General features: G+C 36.0%; 1 protein-coding gene across 1 annotated transcript in view; it reads right to left on the bottom strand.

Moving 5' to 3' along the window:
• LOC149241495 (calcium-transporting ATPase 8, plasma membrane-type-like) overlaps positions 1-23645 on the bottom strand; it is a 650446-nt gene that overhangs the window by 201696 nt on the left and 425105 nt on the right. Inside the window, exons 4-9 of the mRNA XM_089367532.1 lie at positions 21787-21939; positions 21652-21670; positions 19552-19628; positions 19327-19458; positions 19145-19234; positions 4687-4741 (exon numbers count right to left, since the gene is read on the bottom strand). Coding sequence (XP_089223658.1) covers positions 4687-4741; positions 19145-19234; positions 19327-19458; positions 19552-19628; positions 21652-21670; positions 21787-21939 — 526 coding nt within the window. The remainder of the gene's footprint in view (positions 1-4686; positions 4742-19144; positions 19235-19326; positions 19459-19551; positions 19629-21651; positions 21671-21786; positions 21940-23645) is intronic.

Below are 23645 nucleotides of genomic sequence, written 5' to 3'. Positions count from 1 at the left end.
TTCTTGTCTGGAATGTGGAAATAAGCCACGCTTCTAAATATCCTGAGATAACTGACTTCGGACTTCTTCCCTGTGAATACTCCTTCGGGCGTTCTCTTCCCCAATTCTTTATGAGGAGTTCTATTTTGAATATACACTGTCGTGTTGCAAGCTTCTGCCCATAGATACTTAGGTAGATCCTGATCATAGAACATGGCCTTGGCTGCCCCAACAATAGTTCGGTTATTCCGTTCTGCCACTCCATTCTGCTCTGGATTATATGGAGTTGTCCACTCTCTTTTGATACCCTCCTTTGCACAGAAATATGTGAAATCCTTCTCTATATATTCTCCACCTTTATCTAAATGCAATACATTTATATTTTTCCTTGTCATATTTTCAACAACATCCTTTAACTCTTGGAAATGATCAAAGACCTCATCCTTGGTCTTTGGGAAATAGATCGAGGTTTTTCTGGAGTGATCATCGATAAAAGTGACAAGGTATTCACCACCACTAAGAGCGCTTGTGGACATAGGACCACAAATATATGAGTGTATTAATCCTAATACATCCTTTTCTCTATTTTTACTTTTGGGAAAAGATGCTTTAGTGTACTTTCCTAGTACACATACTCTGCATAAGTCATGATGTTCTTTGCTTAGGACTGGTGCCCCTGTAACAATGTCTCCGAGCATCCTCAATGCTCCATGGTGTAAGTGCCCCATTCGCCTATGCCATAATTCATTTTGCTCCTTCTCGCCATTATAGTTGATGCCTATCAGTGCCATTGGTGATTCAAGTTGCAACCTATACAACATGTTGCATCGAACTCCAACTATTTTCCCTCTTCCAACTTTGATGTTTAATGTATAATTTATTTCCAATGAAGTATACATCATATCCCTTGTCTTGTAACTGAGACACTGAAATTATATTCATCCCTAATCCTGACACATGCATAACATTGGTGGCTCGGATATCGGTCCCTACTTCTGTCTGAAAAGCTATGGTGACTCTCCCTACAGGAGTACACTTTGTTTTGTTTCCCATAGTTATTTGGAAGTCCATTTGTTCTTCTTGATAGCTCAAGAAATGTTCTCTTACTCTAGTCATATGAGCTGAAGCCCCACTATCAATGTGCCAAACATCCGCTGATGTTGAATTAGCTAAGCATGTGAATTCTTCATCTAATCTGGTAGACAAATCTTGGATATTTTGAGTATCCATTTTTTCGATGATAACCTATCCCAGCAACTGCTATAGGAAAAACTGCATCCCACCTGAATTAAGCCTCCTTGTTGAGTCTTCTACTGCATTGTTCCTTCTACCACTAATAAATTTCGACTGGAAAAGACTTACCTCTCTATCGGCTCACTTAGAGACAGTTTTCCCACAAAATCCAATCTCTTTGGTTTGAATTGCCCAATCCTCTAGGAGATTCAGATTTCTGCCCTTGCCAAGATTTCGAATTCCCTTCTTTTCTCATCATTGGATCTTCTTGCTTTTCTATTCTACTTCCCTGTAGCTCCGATACCATGTGAAAAATTTTAAAATGGAAATCCTACTGCAGTGATTAATATGACTTCTTCTTCTTATTACTTCAAAGATAAGTTATCTATTGTATTGTTACAACAAATATTGAAACATATTCTATTGCAGCCTTCACAATTAAAACATTGCTGAAATTAAATGTAAGTAAAATTCTGACACATATACAAACACAATGACAATCATTTTTGGACAATTGTCCTCGGAAAAACCCAATGTTGGAAAATCAGTGCAACAAATGAGGGTTTTATTATTCTTCACCAAAAATCAACACGTACAAAATTTCACCTAGCGGTATAGAACTAAGAAATATATAAAGATGTTCTTGAACAATTGTCTGACCTAAGAGAGAGGCTCCTTGTGCCTCTGCATCTCTCTAGCTTGCCTAGTGTCAATTTCTCTAGCCTTTGGACTACCCTACAAAATGCCTGCATCACTCTGGCCAACGCTGCTCTCCAAGCAACAATCTACCCAACATTGTTCCTTTTGTTGCTTTGTGTCTTCATCCATGTCCCCTGACTGATGTTGAACCCTATTTGTCTCTCCTCCACCTACAATTCTCCCTATGAATCGATTTTCTCTTGTCGAACTTCGACTAGTGAGAAAATTGATTTCTCTTGTGTAACTGAGTATCTGCCTCATGCCTCTTCCAAATGACCCTCAAGTCCCTTCTTATATCTTCTTGTTGGGCAATCAATGGCCTAGATTAAAACATAATCAAAGGCTCAAATCGTTTTGACTTGATCCATGGATTTTTCTAGAAGTTTCATCCCTGATTAGATTAATATCCATTAATATTTTAATTTTCCTAAGTTTAGACTTAGGAACTCAATTAAAAATATTAATTATTTTAATAAAATCACTTCTTGGTGGAATTTCCCAAAATGAGTTATGGGTTCTTTGCAATACCTGTGCCCATGCCTTCCTACAAAATTTTAGGCTTAGATCACATCCGATGCTACCCCAAATCAACAATTGTCTCACATATAGCTGGCAGAGATACTGCGAAACAGATGTGGGAGATTCTCTCCATGCTATACCAAGGCACTTCCGAGCAATGGAATGTGTACTTAGAGGAGATGCTGAGATGCATACAGATGTAGAAGGGGCAAGGCATAGACCCCTTCCTCATCAAGATTCAAGAGGTTTGGGACCAGTTGTGAGTTGTTGGGGCAGCGCCACAACCCACAGTGCTAGTGCCATTGGCACTAAACAATGTCTCCGATGAGTAGCAGGTATTCTTCCAAACTATCTTGGGTAGAGATACCTGGCCAAGGTGGGACAAAATGTGGGTCGATTTACAATGGAAGGAGTTGAGACGAGCTTTATGAAAAAGCTCCAAGAGTGGCAACAGCAGCGGATTGAAGCAGGTGAAGGAGGAGGCGAATGTGACCCTCATTTGGACATCATCATCATCATTCTTCTTTCTTTGGTTTCACTCGCATAGGTTTGAATTGTTTTGCAAAGTTTGGTTTGTACAGGTCTGAAATTGCTAGGTGTGAAGCTCGCATGTGTGAGCTAGGGTTTTGTTTTGCAGCCGAAAGGTTGTCACAAGGAATTTTCAGTTGCAATCACATGCATGTAGGTTTATAAGTGCGGTTGGATGGTTTTAATTACACACACACACTCTCTCTCTATGCGGTTGGAGGGTTTTAACCGCACGCACACACACTCTCTCTGTGCGGTTGGAAACTAAAATTTTATTTCATCAATTGACCGCAAATATTGATAGTTGATAGCAGGCTTTTGAATCGGGGTTTTTATTGTTAGCATTGTTGGGTTCATCTCTTGAATGTTGTTTAGTTGATTTTGCTAGATATTTTTGTGGTTGAAGTTATAGATCATTGTATTCCCTCTTTTCTAAATCATTCAATGACAATCTAATAAGAAGAAGAATTTAAAAGGGTTTTCCCCCTTATGGGGGTTTTCCTTGGTCTCCAACCAATCTTGGTGTCCCTATGTGTGAATTTTTTTCTTCTATTGTTCCCTTATGTTCCATTACATTGATGATGATATTGTTTTTTCTATATAATTTCATATGTTGCTAAATAATGTTATGGTGTGGTCGGGTGAATTCAATGTGTAAATGCAATTATCTAAAGCAAAGAACAATATAGCCCTAAGAAAAATTAACCAGGGGGAGGCTAACACCTTGTGGACCCAATGGAAAAATGTGGACTCGGATGGGAAAAGTGTGAAAAGTGATTATAATGAGAATATGGAGGTGAGATATATGGTGTTGGGAAGTAGTACCATGCAATCAAAATTAGGGTTTCCCATGTAGTGCCATTCCTAAAGTTGGTAGATCATAAAGGAGATCCCACGAGACATGGATACAAGACTAACCACCCAGTTGGGACAAGGGAACAAGAGTATAGTCCAAGCCCATTCCTTTTGCCAAATCCCCCCAATAATTCATGTCCAAATGTGCCCAAGAAGAGAAATAATAAACACCCAATTGCGTAATGAAAAGTCACACCTTTGGGGTTGGAAGGCCCACTTTCAAGCATACAATCATAACAGATGGGTGAGGGCACACAATCGCTGGCTCAGGTGGTGGACAGTGGTTTCACATCGAGCTATCTGGTGGCTACAAGAGGTTGTTGGCTGCCGACTGAAGACAAATCTAGGAGAAAATTTCTCCTATAGGGGTCACCCACAAGTGGCGAGTAACACAGCCGTAACCCTATTTTACAAAATAGCATAGGAAATAAATCTACTCAACCAACTCAAATTTTCGGTAAGGCAATGGAAATATATTAAGGCCCATAAATAATTAAGGTTAGTTATGCGTTACATCATAATCTACAGATACTAGAAAATGCATAATGCAATTAATAATCATTTGTTTTGTATTGTCGACAAATAATGCGACAAGTCATTCAACTACTTAGATTTTCATTATATGCTACTTGTGTAAATAATATCGAACAACTTAAGGAAAATATTAAAATACAACCCTAACATATTCCCATAGCTAAGGTAGAACTCAAAAACATTCCATTACTTAGACCTAGAAACATAAAATTCCCCAAGATTAAAAAAAGAATGAATATTAGTTACATGACTTACAAACTAAAATATAAATGGCACAACTAACATATTAGTCTCTAGTAAAAATTTCAAAGCTAACATATGCGAAATAGAATTCCTTGCCTCTAACAAGAATGACAAGGATCACAGCCAAAGTTATAATTCCGCCATGAATGCCCTGCAAATTTTAAATGTAAAACCATAAGAGACTAAATTTTTCATATTAAATCAAGCATCATTTCTAATGACATTAACATATCAGCCCTATAACCAAATGTAGCCACTATTGGAACATAATGGAAAATGAACAACAAATATGCAAGAAATAATAGGGGCATTTGCACACCCACGACTGGATTGCACTTGCAAATCCAAGTAATGGAAGGTGAATTATCCAATAATCAATAAACACTAGATGACTTGTATTAATAAGATGATAGAGATACATAATATAAGATGAGACAATTTTATTAGTGTCCAACAAGTTACCATATATAGGTCTAAGTGACTTCAAGGTGCATAAATATATATATATATATATATATATATAGAGAGAGAGAGAGAGAGAGAGAGTAAGAGTAAGAGAGTAAGAGTATAAGGTGCATAAATATATATATATATATATATATATATATATATATATATATATATATATATATATATATATAGAGAGAGAGAGAGAGAGAGAGAGAGAGAGAGAGAGAGAGTAAGAGTATAAGGTGCATAAATATATATATATATATATATATATATATAGAGAGAGAGAGAGAGAGAGAGAGAGAGAGAGTAAGAGTATAACATCTATAAACCTGTATCTGTCCTCTAAGGTTTAAGACCTACAATCTAAATTCTACTCTCACAGAAACAAAAATATAGAAAGACAAGAGTCCTGGAGAAGAGAGGAACTTTTCATGAGCCTAAAAGAAATGTCTCAACTGGAAACACCTAGAAATGTGCTCAAGCCCCGAAGGAGTCACCGCTTGCTAACGAGGAGGGGAAATTGCTAACATGAAAATATGTCTTGACAATTGATGAATCTCTCTTACCATTGATGGTCAAAGTGAAGAAACCTGTTAATTTTTCTAAGGGCTATATTGTTCTTTGCGTTGATAATTGCAAATTTCTTCATTAACGCATTAAGTTGACACCATATCATCATTACATTACTTAGATTTACATCATTATTCATCAGCATATGCAACTATATAGAAAGAACAACATCATTATCATCAATGCAGCGAGACATAAAGGAAAAATAGAAGAAAATCATGCACACATAGAGACACCAAGATTGGTTCGAGACCAGGGAAAAACCCACTATGGGGAAAACCCTTGCAAATTCTTCTTCTTCTTAGATCGTCATCAAATGATTCAGTAGAGAGTACAATGAGCCCAATACATAAACTTGCAGCAGATATTTACAAAATAGAAATAGATTGCAGAACTACAGAACAACAAAGAGAAACCCTTTATCCACAAGACTACTGAAGCCAACTGAAGGCAACTATCAAACCTTAGATCAAGACCATGGACACTCCTAGCAAGGCAGACTGTGAGTGACTAAAAATTCCTAGTCGCTCCCTTAGCCACTGTGTGCAAGTGATTGTGTCTATCTTGGGTGCTCCCTGAAAGACTGTAAATGTGAGTCTAGCGACAAACACACACATAACTTCTCCAAACCCCCAGTTGCTCCCTTCCTGCTACTATGTGAGTGAATGGGACTGCTCAGTCTCACCCTTGACTTCACTGTGTGAGCAACTAAAGACCAACTTTTTCCAGTCTGCTTCAGAAACCCTAGAAACTCCCTCTAAGCTTATGTACGAGCATCAGAGGTTGCACAGACACACCCTTGATCACTCTATGTGTACATCTGGGGACCAAACTGCCTTATCTGCTTTAAAAACCCTAGACACCCCCTTCAGGCTTATATGCAAGCATCTGAGGTTGTCTAGACGCACACTTGACCACTTTGTGTGTGTGTATGGGGTCGAAAATACTCAGTTACATGTGTGTGACCGAGAAACAAAAACCCTAGATCCGTGTGAGCTTCAACCCTGTAGTTTCAGACCCTTGTGCAAAATTTTTCCATCAGACTCGTGTGAACCAAGACAATAGAAGAGAAGAGAAGATGGATTGATCAATGTGTCCAAATGAGCTTGAGGTCTCTTCTATTTATAGGTTTCCATGAGGGTCCACTTGATGTTGAGGTTGACCTGTCCAATTGTACATATGCATAGGGCTGACCTGATCCAATATACATGAGCGGGAACATAAATTCAAAAACAAACCTCTGCTCACCCAAATGAGGTGATATTTAGGTCAATTTTGGTCTTCTTGAAAAGAGGAATATATTGCAATTAATATCTTCATCATATGAGTTGTCCAAAGTGTAATTTACCATAGTTTCATAATTTTAACACTCCCTCTTAACTAGGGAGAATTCCACAGTCAATATATGTTCATAGATAGATATGCCATTCAAGTGTCATCACGTATCGTCACTGATCATCTTTGTCATGTAGTCATCATGCCATGACCATTTCAAGTACAAATCATTAATGTACATCTCGATCTGTCCCTTGTGTATTCATGTTTATCTCTTGATTATTCCTGCTCATATGTTGAACATTATCTAATCTAAAAGAAGAACAATTTTGACAAAGGAGGGGACCCCAGTCTACCACCCTTTTTCCATCGGGCTACTACTTGAAATCTCATGTGGGGAGCTAAAATTACAATCTATATCATCATCAGAGAGCATACCATCAGGGAGCATGTCTCAACCTGGAACCACATTGGGGAGCACATCTCGACCCGAAATCTCATGGGCGAGTTACACATCTACAACCCCATATCGAGAAATAGGATATCCAAACACACAGGGGAGCACATCACGACCGTGGGATCACATGAGGGAGCTCAATATCAACCCAAAACCGCATAGGGTTATCTCAACCCATCATATTTCCTACTGATCTTCCCATCGATGACCCTGAATAGTCATGTGGTATAACACCTGCATCATAATCAACTTGGGTTGTACACCCCAAGTACACTCTCAACCTATTGGCCAAATAGGGAGCGTATTATCGACAATCCCTAGTTGTGGGTATGATGCCAACTAGGGTATACTCTGTAAAGACTAGATAGGGGAGCGGCATTCTCAGACCCTACAAAGATAGGGAAGAAACATCTCCAACCCTAGTGGTAACAGATAGGGGTCATACCCTATTTTCCAGAGTTCCCTCAAACCGAGGAGCCCTTTATCTCAATTCCTCACCTTGGGAGCTCAGACAAGGAGGAATAGTTGGCTCAGTGTCCATGATTAGCGTTGCTCTCATCATACTCAAATCTGGTATCTTCTTGTCTCAATAGAAGGTGTTTCCAGTTCATACAGGACATCAAATCAAATATCATGTTATATCATAAATAATCCTATAAATCACAAAAGGATACCATATTCATCGTCCCTCTCAAGGAGGTTTCAATCACAAGCCTAATCTTGTCTCGAACAATTGCATTGACTCAATATATGAAAGTATCTTGGTCCCAACTATACATATGGGATTTTCTTCCAATCAGATCCCACTCTTTGACTTCGCAATGTATCCATGTCATATCTAGATAATGCTCAAATAACTCCCTAAGGAGCTTCTTCATCCTACCTCATAGCTAGCCTTGCTAGCAACATCGTACTCATCTGCAGTCATGCTATGGACCTCTCATCCAAGATATCATGGCAAATCTCATACTAAAGCAACATCCAAATGTGCTCATCAACAATAATCTCAAATATCAACAATACATCCATGCAGTCACATATCATATAAAGAATATCTTAGATCAATAACTGATCATCTTATGCAGATATATCAAAGGATGCTTGATGGAAACTCAATGTGAATTAGGAAACTCAGTCGTGAACTCATTCAGGTTCTATGGACATCAAGTGTGTGTGTGTGTGTGTGTGTATATATATATCTATATCTATATATATATATATATATGTATATATATATATATATATATATCTATATATATATATATATATATATATATATATATATATATATATATATATATATATATATATATATATATATATATATATATATACGTATTTATTTTCAAAGTGGAACATCAATGCTTCAATCAACTGTCAGATGCCATGTCAAGTTCAACAACATCTTGAACTTCAAATCAGAGTGTCCAAGGATTTGCATTTCCACTTTCCAATACTTCTTCAATAGCTTTGCAATATGGATTTTTTTTTCCCAATTTTAGAAATCGATTCATCATTCCTTGATCCATTATTTTGAGCTTCATAAGCCATATCCCTCTTACTTTGATCATCATAGGTTCATTTTTTGTCAAGAGTAGATCATCAATATATAGAACCAAAACCAAAATCAAAATCATACCTTGGAACACTTCTAAAGTAGAGGTTTGGATCAACACATCATCCTGGCTTCACCAGATAACTGTCAATGCAGACATATCTGGATTGGGGAGCTTGCTTCATGCAATGCTCACTGCAACCATAACACTTTTGTTGAATTAAGTATAACTAGGTTTGGTCTTCATAAATGTAATTTTGATCTTTGTACTTGTAAAAGAAAAGAGATATTATTTTTGTAAATTGTAAAAATGAGTTTCTTGCTTATTGCATAGGTCTAGAATGCATTGAAGTGCTATAGGAAAGTCAAAGATCCAAAGAAAATGTTGAAGAACCCTTCTTGGGCATATATCAAATGTATTTGAGTCACAAACACTGTCAAATAGCCCTCCAACGACAAGCACACAATCCTCTTCTTATGTTGGCCTCCAAAATAGCTAAAAAGCAGTCATGTTGACTCAAATAAGGAGACACAATTGTTCATAATCTCATGTCGGCTTATATGCATAACTAACCACTATAAATAGGTGTGTAAGATCTGCATTACAGGATCATACATTTTGGACACCTCTGCAACTTCAGATGAGGTATAGGATCTTAGATGTCTCGGAAATCTCAAGGATAATTACAGTGAGAGAACTTGGATACTTCTGATGTTTTGGAGGGCAGTTACAAGATGGATTTCAGAAGTCTTTCCACTATATTTTTGGCCTCCTCCTAGTCTCGGTGATCACAGTCTTCACTGAAGCAGCATTACAGTCTCGGCATACTTGTGAAGAGGAGGGTCTTGTAGTGACACTCTTTGTCTCGGCCTACTCTCTAGATACAGTCACAGTCTCGGCATAATTATGATGAGAAGGATTCTAGTGATCTCACAGTAATGCACTCTATCTCATGAACACAGTCATGACCTCGGCATAGTGATCTCAGTCATAATGAAGATGTAGTTTCAAGGTCATGATCCTAATGAAGATTTCGGTGGTGTAGCAATGATGCAACAATGATCTCAGTGCAACAAAGTACAACTATGGTGAAACAATCATGATCTTGGTGAATCTAAGTGCAGCTCTCATTTATGTATATGGAGATCTCGTTGTTATGTTGAAGACCTCAGTGAAGGTGCAACAATGGTGTTGCAGCAGTAATGAAGATCTTGGTGGTGCAGTAGTGATGGCCTCAATGTTTTAGCAGTGATGATGATCTCAGCAATGATGAAGAAGAGGATTGGTGTCTTGGTCTTGGAGTGGCATAGTAAGTCAAGGGTCAGGGTCTTGGTATTCGTCAATTGGAATCTATATAAAAAGAGTTTTGTGTGGCTTTTCCTCTCAAAGAGTGAGAGGTTTTGGCCTTGGTAGAAAGCCAACATCTTGTGTCCTTGTCTCTTTTGTTTTGGTAGCTATTTGATGAACTAAGAAAACATACTCTAATAATATCAAGAGAAGATTGTGCTAATAAGAAAAAGTTAAAAATACCTCACAAATAGTTATCATGGTAAGAAGAATCTTATTAACTCTAATTTCCCTACATTGTTCAACATGGTATTAGAGCTAAGGTGTTGAAGTCAAAGGAAGGGAAGCAAAAGTAGCAGCCAAGTAGAGGGAAAGAGGGAGTTTTTGACAAAATCGAGATGGCCACAACAGGACTTAGAGATCAGGATAGGTTGGAGGGAGCCTCTAACTATATCATTTGGAAGGCTAGGATGTCCTTCCTTCTAGATGAATATGGCTTGAAGACCTATGTGTACAACGTGTAACAGTAGTCCAGGATGCAGATCAACAGAAGGAATATAAAAATGGATGGTGAAGGTGAAGTAGATGATCTTGGATGGAGTCCAAGATCATATAGTCTAACATGTAGCTGGCAAAGGCACTGCCATGGAGATGTGGGATGCTCTCTCCATGTTATACTAGAGTTCTTCCAAGTAGCAAAAGATGTTTCTCTATGAGAATTTGAGAAGCATCATAATGCGGAAGGGTGAAGGCATAGATCCCTTCCTCACCAGGATACAAGAGGTCCGAGATTAGCTAGCAGCCATTAGGGAGGCACCAACCCACAAAGATTGTATGGTTGGCACTAAATAGTGTCTTAGAAGATTAGCAAGTGTTTGTCCAAAGTATATTGGATAGAGACACTTTGCCTAAATGGGACAAGATGTGGGCTGAAATACAACAAGAGGAGTTGAGTCAAGCTCTAGTAAGGAACACCATCAATGGGAGTAGTAGCAAGGGTGTGAAGGGTGAGAAGGAGGAGGAGAATGTCGCACTTACATCGAAGGATCCCAGTCGGGGGCAAGGGGCGAAGAAGAAGAAGAAGGACCTATCAAAGGTCAAGTGGTTCAGATGTGGTGAGCTAAGCCACTACAGTACACAATTTCCTATGAGGAAGAAGCACAAGCAAGAGAAGCAAGACTAGGCAGCAACATCTATGGAAATAGACAAGCTATCCTTCAGGCTGGAGGAAGAGTTTACTGTGTTTGCAGTCATACCTCCAGGTGAGAGGTGTGGCAACATGGAGTTATAGTCCCAGAGAGTTGCAGGAATGGGCAAGGTCCACTAAGGAGTCCACCTCATGGATCATCACCTAGATACAGGGGCCCACAATATTTAGTAGTAGGATGGATCAGTGGTAGTTGATGTAGTCAGATTCTCGCTAAGTCACACGATATGGGGAAATGGGTATGAGTTTCTGAATTGGGTACACGTAGGAAACATGACCCCTCGAAATTTTGGAAATGGGGAAACGTGATATATATATATATATATATATATATATATATATATATATATATATATATATATATATATATATATATATATATATATATCTATATAGATTGGGACATTTAAGAAATATGTGTAATCATAAAGCATACATGATACATTATATAAGTCCCTAAATTTACATCACAATTACTCGTGAATGATCACATAATGAAAATAGAAATATCCAAAATCAACCTTTATTATATATATGAGGTTGTAAGTACTATAAAGACTAAAGACTAATAGCGTTCAACCTTTATCCTCATCATCATAATCCACGTCAAAAATAGAAGCAGAAGCATACTCAACAATGGATGGTGGAGCGAAAGAAGATGATTGGCCAATTCTACTTCTAGGCTCTTGGTCCTCAATATTTAGGGTAGTAAGAGAGAGCCCCAAATCGATCCACGTCCCATTCTTTAGCAATACCAATGTTGCGTTCTGGACCCCTATGAGATGCAAGACGAAGGTTGGTATTGTTTACAAAAAATACCATAATAAATATGAAAGAGTCAATAGTTATAAAAAGTACTAGAAACTAGAAAAGGAAAATAAATCTATTATCTATTGCTAGAACCTCTTGCCATGATAAATTTCTAATTTCTTGTCTCGTGCTTGGTTGGGAGTCTCCTCTTGCGTAGTCAAACTGCCTTGATGTTTTTGATTAAATACAAGTTCCATACCCTAGTACCCTATGTGCTCTTGATTATTAGGAGTATCTCCCGCATAATGGGCTTGGTGCTCTTGATTAAATACAAGTTCCATACCTTAGTACATGACAAAATCCAATGGAAACATTGCAATCCTCCCAATGTTAAAATCCTAAAAAAATGACAAGTCTATTGGATTTTGAGTGAGATCTAAAATTCTACTTTCTGCATATGAAATCCAACGAGGTTGAAACCAGTCTCAAGCATCCTGAGTTATTTCTTGGTAATGTTAAAAATTTAAGTAAAAGGATGAAAATGAAAGATAAAAGAGAATGTCACTTTTACTTTAAGAATTTAGCATTAGCATGAACTGCATATCAACACTAGGGCCATAGGCTTGAACATTAGGCTACCCCACTCAAAAAAAAAAAAATTCCAATCTTCAGTAGCTCCCTCTATCACTCCTGAATTGGCAGGGAGTGAAATAAAAAATAAAAAACGAAAAATAAAAATAAAAACGAAAAAAATTCACTTTATCATTGAAACATGGTCGTACAACCTAGAAATGCATTTCAAGTCATACTGGGCCATGTTTCAGCCTCATGAAACATGTCAGTACTACCTAAAATGCGTTTACAAGCCGTAACAAACGCATTTCAACATTTTCGTATCATTTTTGGCCGGAAACGCCCTTTGACCCAATGTTTCTTGCAACATAGGATTCCCAAGTGAGAGTTGTAGACTAATATCAGTCACATGTTGAGGAGAGTAGTGTAGAGTTTATAGTAATGCAGAGTGGCACAATGTAGAGTCAATAGTAGCACAGATTCTTCAGTCACAGTGCAGAGGCTAGTAGCAGTCAAGACTTAGGAGACATATGCATCATACTTAAGACAGTTGATTTAGTATTTTGGATGCTTCTCAGATGTAGTTATTGCAGTTGCAACAACAACAGATGAGAGGGAGTTGTAGTGAAGATGTAGAGTTGGAAACAATTTAGCAATGTCAACAACACCATAGATGAAACATCAGAGTTTCAAAGTGGTTGGTGGGCAGTGGTAGGCAATCACAATGACCAAACATCATCAATGTGATAGAGGGTGGTACAAAGATAGGGTGTTGTGGCAAGATGTGCAGCATTAGAGAGAGAACACCTTCCTTGCTACGAGGGAGTGTTAGTTTCTGTAGCATCGAAGGTGTTCTAGACTCAAAAATTTGTGCAGAGGATAAAACACATCAGTTCTCCATAACCCAGAAATCGTTAATGGAAATTCCACCTAGAAGTGTCTCAATTAGATTATTAGCCTAATTTTAATTATTTCCCAAATCTAAGAAAGGGGTTAATTAATCTGAATTAATTGAGATAAGTAATGAATCATTTAGAAACTCACTCGGATCTAGTGGGAAATAATTTGGGCCCTTGATTAAGTTTTAATCTTGGTCGTTGGAGGTCCAACAAAAGATTATAAGAAGAATTCGATGGGTAGATGGAGGAAACACTTGTGAAAACTACAGAGAGTTCAATTTTCCAGAGAAGCTAGCAGTGCTGGAAGATTTTGAGCTTCAGTACGGAAGAAGAGATAGAGGGGTAGAGATAGTGAGGCCAGAAGAAGTTCTCTAGATCCGTTGAAGTGAATTGCAAAGAAAGGCTGAAATTTCTCCAGGAAGTTGCGTAGAGGCAGCGCATGGGCTTCATTGGGTAGTTCAATTTGCTGAGGAAGGAAGACATTTTCAATTCCAGAGGCCGGTTAGATGTTTGTTAGACCAAGAGGTAACTCCTCAAATGTAATCAAATTATTCATTCAGGTTGTTTATTATTATATACAAGAGGGAGTGACTATTTAGTTCATCTCCTGATGACTCTCTATTTCCTCTATTATTTATTTACACTAATTACAATTGTTCACCCAATCCCTATGATTAGGTGTCAACATTCCCCCCGTTAATCTGAAGGGATGTTGGTGAGTCCAAGCATCATTCTGAATCTTTCAAGCTTTTCTCTTCCAAGCACTTTGGTGAAGATGTCTGCAATCTGCTCATTAGTGGAACAATGACGAAGATGGATTGTTTTGGCATCAACATGATGTCGAATCAGATGATATTTTGTATTGATGTGCTTTGTTTGATCATGGAACTTTGGGTTCTTGGCCAACTTTATTGCCGAGATATTGTCAATCATGAGTGGAGTCGATTGTACTTGTTTTACCTGCAAATCTTCAAGAATTTTCCAGAGCCACACAATTTCTTTTGTTGCCTTAGTTTCTCCCGCATATTCTGCCTGTGTTGTGGAATCTATTGGAACTGATTGTTTATGTGATTTCCAGGAGACAGCTCTTGATCCATGCGAACAGAGCCAATATGAGATTGTGCATCATTTTCAATCCATGTATGAAAGTTCTTGAATGTTTGAAAAGCATCATATTTTTTCTTCAATAAATAAACCCAACACATTCTGGTGTAGTCATAAATAAATGTCATCATATATTTATTTCCATTTTCAGAAGGAATAGGCATTGGAACACATAAATATGAATGAATGAGTTCAAGTTTTCTATGTGCTTTGGAATGTGAATCATGAAAAGATTGTTTTCTATGCTTTCCTAGAATGCAAGCATCACATTGCTTAAGTTTCCTAGGAATTGTAGGCAAATGAGTAACACCATTTTTCTTCAACAAGCAGAGGATGTCATAGGTCAAGTGTCCAAATCTAGCATGCCATAATAAACTTGATGGAAATGTACCTTCTTCATAATGAGAATTGTATGAGAAATTTTGTGCATGAGTAGAGGTACCCTGCAGCTTGAGAAGCCTTTCTTCTTCTATCCCTGTCATGACAAGTGAGTGGTCTGATCCTTTTCTCACCTCAAGCTTGCCATCAAACATATGAATGGAGTGTCCTTGCTAGCAGATGTGGATTAAGGACAACACGTTTCTCCTCAGTTGTGGGAGATATAAAACATGATGCAGAAGAAAGTCTGGAAGACCAGGCAATTTAAGCCTGATTGTACCAAGCCCTGATGGCTTGAGTTTTGATTTGTCTGCAAAGTATATTGCTCCATCAACATTGTCAGTAAATTCTTCAAAAAAATCTCTTCTAAAAGTCATGTGGCAAGTTGCTCCTGAATCAAGCAACCAATCATTTTTCCAAGAAGCAAGTGAAGCATTAAATAAGTCTTCATTCACTCCAATATTACAGTGTGCCACAACATAGTGAGTGGATTCAGGTGCTTTACCTTTCTCTTTGTCACTAGTTTTACCTTTGGGTTGGTTTATTTCATGCTCAATTTTGTCCCAAGGCAACTTGCATGTGGATGCATCATGTGATCCATCTCTTTTGCAGCGCATGCAGTGCAAATCTGACTTTTCTCCTTAAGAGTGTCTACCCCCCCGTCTCTAAAATTTCTTCCTCTTCCTCTTTGACCACCTCTTCCTCTGGAAGAATCTTGAGTAAGATTCTTCTCTCTATATGCAATGCACACAGCCTCTTCAAAAGACTGAGGAGCTGTCTTCTTCCCAAAAGTTTTCTCTCTTTCAACAATTTTTTTCAGAAGGGAGTCAAAGGTAATATCTTTGAGGTTTCCATTTGCTTGATGACTCGAGATAATTTGAGTAAGTGGGATAAAGTGCCTTGAGAAAAGCTATAAGAGGAATGTCTAGTTCAACATTAGTGACTTTGATATCATGCATAATAGATTTTACTTTTGATGCAAGAGAAAAGGGATCATCATTTTGTAATTCAAGGGTGAACAATTTAATCATGAGTTGAACAACTTCAAGTGCAGAGTGTGAGTCATAGAGTTCCTTCAGTTTTTGTAAGGCTTTGAAAGCATTTGAAAATGGTGAAATATGGCGACTCACCTCTTCATTTACTGATGTTGCAATCAATGCATAAGACTTGCTATTCTTATTTTCCCAAATGGCGAATTCCTTGTCTGAGGTAGGTTGTCCTGGCTCTTTATCTTCGTTTCCAAAACACACTCCTTTCCACAACTCTTTAAAAATGAGAGTGTGTTTGATTTTCTGAGACCACTGAGGATAATTTTCCTTCCCATTGAGGACCACTCCCATAATAGATATTAATGAGTGCATTTTTTTTTAAATATACTTCTGCTGCCAATAAGTTGTAAGAAATTGCACTTCTGCTTGTAAAAAAAAAACTACAATTTTAATGTATATAACAGAGGTATGGACATGCTCACAAAACCCAAGAGGTGAGTACAAATGTAAGGCTTCCACTTCAGAAGGTCCACACAAAAATTGAACCTCAATGTCTAACTATCAACAAACCACACACTCTGGACCTGTATCTCTGATGAAAATAAGCACATTTTTGACAAAATAAAATGTCTCTTTCAGAATTGACTAGTACATCCCACTTAAAAACATCATATACAAGACTCAAATAAAATGCCTCTTTCAAAATTCACGAGTACAACCCACTTAAAAACATATTAGAATAGATAATAAGGTGTGTAATCTACAGGTCTTCTTCACAGTCAATCTGAGAGTCACAGTCTAAAACTCTGTGTCAAAACAAGTACCCATGAATTTTTTTTTAGGGAAGGCAGAGGTCCAATACCATTGGAGCAGTTGCCTCACATAACCAACCGAACATCTGCAGCAGTTGCCAGAGAGGGGAAAACCTGTAGAACTGTTATCAAATTCTTGAGAGAGGCACACCTGTGGAGTGGTTGCAAGAGGTTAGTTCTGCAAAATAGGTAGAACATAGGCAGAATAGGAAGAAGGGAGTTACAGAGCAGAGAGGGAAGCCAAAAATGGTGTTGGCTCTGATACCATGTCGGACAAGGAGGTAACTTCTCAAATGTAATCGTATGATTCATTCAGGTTATTTATTATTATATACAAGAGGGAGTGACTGTTCAGTTCATCTCTCGATGACTCTCCATTTCCTCTATTATTTATTTACACTAATTATAGTTGTTCACCGAATCCCTATGATTAAGTGTCAACATTCCAGAGTGCCGAAGAAGTGTTTTCCCAGTCAGCAGCAGTTACGACGACTTGATTAGCAGACGATTCGAGCAGCATGTGTGGCAGGCAGCTTCAGGTTGACGTAGAACCTGCACAGACCCATTTGGACGACTTTATTTTTAGTGGCAGTCAAGTGCCGAGATTGCTCAGAGTGAGGGTAATTTCCCTCTAGATATTTTTGTGATTATTTTCTCTACAGGATTGCCAGTTTTTGGCAACCAGTTTGTACTCAGAATTTCTCACTACCGCATAATAATAAAACCATCAACTTTTGTACCGATTTTCCCGCATTGGGTTTTTCCGGAGACATTTGTCCAAAAGTAACTATGTTAATTTTTATGTGTGTGCTAGAATTTCTCAATTTCGAGCACTATTTTCTTCCACAAATTTATTTGTGAAGGTTGTAGTGTGATTTATTTAGTATTTTTTGTAGCAAATAAATTGTTAAATTAATTAAAAACTAGAAAAATAATTTCAAGTTGTTGCAATAAGATTTCATACTTGAAATTTTCACATTAAGTAATCTATCTTTCTTCCCAAGTATGAAATACCTCATCTAGGTATTGGAGCACCACACTCAATGTATCCTCTTGTTTGTACATGTGCCATGCCTTGAAATTGAACTTAAGCACTTCAACTTCACCACTTAAGAAGTATCTTCATATACAATTTGTATGTGAGTATGAGAGTTTCAAGGTGGAAATGGTGGTGAAGACCCAAGAGAGGTATTACCTTGATTCCCAAGAGTTTAGCTCCTCCTCCTTTTCTTGAAAGATTGGGTTGCGGTATGAGGGTTCAAGTTTTGTGACTCCTTTTCCTTGCTTTAACTACTTCATTTCATTTGTGAATTTCATGAAAGCTTCATCCATCTCTTCCTTAGTCACATAAGCTTGGGATCTAGTTCTTGACATTTTTTTCCCCTTTGTTTTTAAAAATTGAGAATGAAAACACAACAAGAGCGAAAATCACTTGAGCTATGACATCAACTTGTAGTGGCCCTATGACCATCTAAGGCACTTACTACATCATAAATTGAACATGAACAATAATACTAGTAAATAGGCAAGAAACAAAGGGCACACCTAAACACCCATGTGTTGATTGCACTTGCAAATCCGAGTAATGGAACAAGACTTCTCCAAGAAACACCACATATTTGTTGATTTAAATTGATAAAATGAAAAAGACAAATAAGAAAGGAGAAAAGCCCAAGTTATATCCATAAAGAGTAAAAATCTCTAATAAAACCCTAAATAAAGGCTTAAATCACTAAATTAGTCATTAGGCCTTTACTATATTAAAATGTCATTTTTATAAATATAACACCATTACAAAATCATAAGTTTATAAGCAAAATGACTTATGCACATATAACCCTAGTATAGTATATAAGATGAATGTTGTGACTAGGTACACAACATTTATAAACATAATATTTAAAATGAATGTTATGGCTAAATACAGCGTACACAACGTAGATAAGGTAAATATATCAGTTTGAAGCAAGTGACCCAAAAAAAGTGAAGGGGGTTTAAGTATAAAATGCAATCAACAAAACCTTACGTTAACATAGAGAATACAAATGGTTCCTCAAAGATTCTCCAAAAAAAAGTTCATAACTTGTATAATGTGATAAATTGCAGAATTCAAACCACAAAAGTAACAGTGCAATCAGCTATAAAAAGGTGCTGTTAAAATGACCATTTTGGTCAAATATTTGCTAAAATATATGACTCAGTCTAATACTCGAATATAGCTGGTAATATGAGAGTGTAGCTTACTTCATTTTGTATGCCCATCGCAAGTGACAAGGCTCCACAAATCACCAAAATGATGAGTGCCGTGTTCCGGCATGCTTCCCACACACAATTCTAAAAAGGAATAGAATTTCAGATAGGACCATAGAATTTCTGTGTAGCAAATACACGCTTTGTCTATTGAAGAATGCAAAAGAAAACATTACAAGAAAATTATGTGCCGCCTGGCGTGGATATGTGTTCACTCCATATGTATTCCTTCGATGTTGAATTTCTTCGGGATCTTCCTTAATGCCCTCCTTAAGATCAGTATGTAATAGATTGGCTACATGATTTACCTGTTCGAATTTTAGGTTCTCACTGTAATGACTACTTCAGCCGTAACTGACATGTGAAAACAAAACTAAAATGCCATCTCTTTCTCGACTTACCCCTCCCAGCTGCTCTAGAGAATTCCAGTCACGTTCTTTAACCAAGTTTTCCAGCGCGTGTCCAATGCCAAATGTTTCTGGGTGAGAATATAATAATATTGTCAATATTTCACGAGTTTCAAATAATTAGTCATAAGTGATTTAATCTAAAACTAGAAAGACACTCCAGAACATCATATTTAATTAAGAGATCATAAAAACAGATAACAATATTTTATTCGATTCAGGAGCGATCGTATGGCAACTACAAAAGTAGAGCCGAACCACAAAATATGTTGAGAACATGACAAGGAAAAATATCTGTTTGAATGGCATCAAATACAAGTCCAAGTCTAAGTCTAGATACAGGAACTTTTAATCTAATTGTTCTTCATCACAAATGTGTCCTGGAGTAATGCAATTCGTTATGATTGTGGCAAACAGCGTATAGAAAACTATCCACCGTGTTTATTCAAGAATAACTGAAAAATACAACCTTGCATGTACCATGCATGTCGGTAATCTAGAACTAAGACCCCAAAATCTCTGACATTATTCTTCATCACAACGTGTCCTGGAGTAATGTAATGCATTATGATTGTGGCAAACAGCGTATAGAAAACTATCCACCGTGTTTATTCAGGAATAACTGAAAAATACAACCTTGCAGGTACCATGCAGGTCAGTAATCTAGAACTAAGACCCCAAAACCCCTGACATTAAAATTTAAAATATATGATAGGTTAAACTTACATTATATTTCATAAAGTGTCAGGGGTCTAGTAAATTCCCTGAAGTTCTATGGAATAACTGAAAAATACAACCATGCATGTCAGTAATCTAGAATTAAGACTCCAAAACCCCTGACATTAAAACTTAAAATATATGATAGGGTAAACTTACATTATATTTCATGAAGTGTCAGGGGTCTAGTAAATTCCCTGAAGTAACCCCTGACATTAAAACTTAAAATATATGATAGGGTAAACTTACATTATATTTCATGAAGTGTCAGGGGTCTAGTAAATTCCCTGAAGTTCTATGTCAGGATAAAATGAAAAGATTAAACTATTATGATAACATTTGAATGATTTAAATGATATAAGAGGTAAAATGTGGGTTGCAATTTCTTTTTTTGATAATACAGGGAGTAAATCATTATTTTTTATAGATATGTTTATTTTAGAATAAGATTTCTAGAATTTTAATTTAATTGTTAATAATTATTAAGTGGAGGTTAGAGATTTAATTTCTACAAAATATTTTAAAATATTATTATATTCTAACCAAATCTTCATAATATAGTGAGAGTGAATCTTGATAGTTAAGAATCTTGTTACCTTCCTGATAAAGTGAGGATAAATCTTGATAGTTAAGAATCTTGTTACATGTTTTTTTAAATATATATATATGTAACATATATTTATTCTTTTTTTAATCAATAATAATAATAATTTAAAATGAAGTTGTAATTTAGTCAAATTTTATTTGTTTTTAATCTTTCCAATAAGAAAATCTGTCTTGAAGTAAGTTTTCTTGATATTTATCATAATTAATGCCAATTGATATTTGCCTACTATTTAAATATTTTATACCTTCATATAAATTCAATGATATATTTCATAATCTATAAAACATTTAATACACCACTAATGAAATGCAAATTATTTGCTAAACATATTAAAATAATTAAAATAAATATTCAATAACATCAGACAAAATTAAATCTAAACCCACAAAGTTTAAATATAATATTTTTCATTCCATAAATTTTATTATAATTTAGAACATAATTTATAAAGACTTATCTCATGTTGGTTGGACATAACCTAAATCTAATCAGTGTCACTTATCTAAAATTAACACCCAATAATCCCCAACAACATTAAAACAAAGAAACTATGATATACCGCACCTACATTGTATTTCAAAACAAAATCAATTGTTTTGGCCGGAATGACTACAATCTATAATTATCTTAATACTCTAATAATCACTCGTTAATCTCAAGTGTTCCACCTATAAACATGTATAATTTATTTAAGGCGTTTATAATTTATTTAAGGCTTGCAAATGAAGGATTAAGGTGATTTAAAACCAAAAGAAGGGAACTTTTCGTACCTGTAACATCTTTGAAGATCTGCAATAACGAAAAGACATGATTTAAAGAAATTGTATCCTTAAAATGCTATTTATTTTCATACAAATAAACAACAAATGCAACAATTACATATGACTTATAACTTGAGTACCGACCTGCAAACAGCTAACCTCATTCTCAAAGACATCTTTGCACGGATATTTCAAAATGACAGTTCTGATGTCTCTCCGACGCATTTCCCATATTTTTCTTTTTATATCTAAATTATACCTAAACCGACGTCTGGGATCCAAAGCCAACGTTGCTTTCTGCGTATGCGCATGATGAAGCATCCATTAGAAATAGAGAGCTATAAACCAAAGAAAGTCTAAACATTTTAATATTTAAGTGTTACTGCCAAAGTATTTTAATTTTTATAATTTTCACTACTAATTATCAAAATATATTCTGCAATGACCATTCAATAATCAATTCAATGTTAATATCTTTTTCCATAATTTTGCAATAAGTAATGTTTTTAAACATCACTTATTTATAAAGTTACATGGTCATATAAGATAGAACAATAATAGTTCAAAGGGGTTGGGTATGACTTATTTATAAAGTTATATGGTCATATAAGATAGAATAATAATAGTTCAAAGGGTTGGGTATTTGGCTAGTTTAGTGTCGTTAAATTCAAATTTTTATGAGTTATTTGCATTAGTTTAAACTAACAAGTTTATTGCATATGTCATCTACAAATATGAGAAATATCTCTTAAATTTTTTACTAATTTTTCTATAGGAAAAAAATACTAAATAGTATTAAACTTAAACATATAGCTACTAGTACATTAACTCATTTCTAAAACACTTTTATCATATCTTTTTCTGGCTTGTGAACCCTACATCGCAAAGTTTAGACTTTAGTAGGCTAACGACGATATTGTTACAAAAATTTATCTCATTCAAATGTTTTAGTTTTGAAGATGGCTAACTTGTGAATGTTGTAGCCCAATTTGAGTTTACATAGCATAGAAGCTCAAAATAATATATTTTTGATTTGTAATTTACCTGCATATCATTTAGTCACAATAATTTTCCTCGTACTTGCAAATTAGTTAGCCACAACATTCATATAATCTTATAATTTGGTCGAGTTTTTTGGATGAGTAGCATAGTCACAACCATTCAATTAAACAAAAAATCAACTTCATATACTGATATTATGAATTGAAGGGCAAAGAGAATTCTAAGAAGAAACATATCATTCAACTACATTTTTCTTACATACTAACTATTTGTGGAGGAGAAAATGAATGAATCATCTTAAAATATATTTGTTACAAGTGATTTCAGACAAACACAATTTGAGGTCACATCATGGTGATAAAGTTTTGGACCATTGACAGTACCTACCATCTCGTGTCTTTTTTATAAGCAGATGCATGTAGTTGTTTGAATAAAGATGAAATGTTCCAATGAGTTCTCAAAACTAAAAAATAAAGAGAACAAATCATGTTAAGGATTATTTCAGTTGTCAAGTCGTGTAACCATTCAGCTTCAAATTCACTTACTTTTCCTATCATCCTTTCTTATTGAGTAGGCAGTAAAATTCGAAAAAGTGTTAGGTTATGTGAGCTTTATAGGATCTTAAGGGCTACAATTTCTTTGCATGCTTTCCATCAATGCTTCTTGTTGTTTTGCATGCTAATTGACCAAGTATAGGCTTGTGTATACACTTTATTAGAAGTGTATGTATATGAATCTCACATGGATGTCTAGGAGTGTCATGATTGCACATTCTGGCACTAAATGCATTATTTATTTTTATTGATAGCATACAATACTAATTGTTTGTATAGTTTTTTGTCAAACAAATTTAGAGTAATTGATTTGAATTTGATGTTTGTTGATATAGTAGTTAGGATTCACCATTTATATTTCCAAAGGTTGATATGTTGTTGGAAACTAGAGCACCATTCCTTAAATCATTTAATTGATCCTTAATGATAGCACCACAAGAAAACAAG

This window comes from Pinus tabuliformis, chromosome 8 (assembly GCF_031772625.1).
Source record: "Pinus tabuliformis cultivar Carrire ecotype Pingquan chromosome 8, CPIR1, whole genome shotgun sequence".
Classification (NCBI taxonomy): Eukaryota; Viridiplantae; Streptophyta; class Pinopsida; order Pinales; family Pinaceae; genus Pinus; species Pinus tabuliformis.
This window is presented reverse-complemented; position numbering and strand designations above follow the sequence as displayed.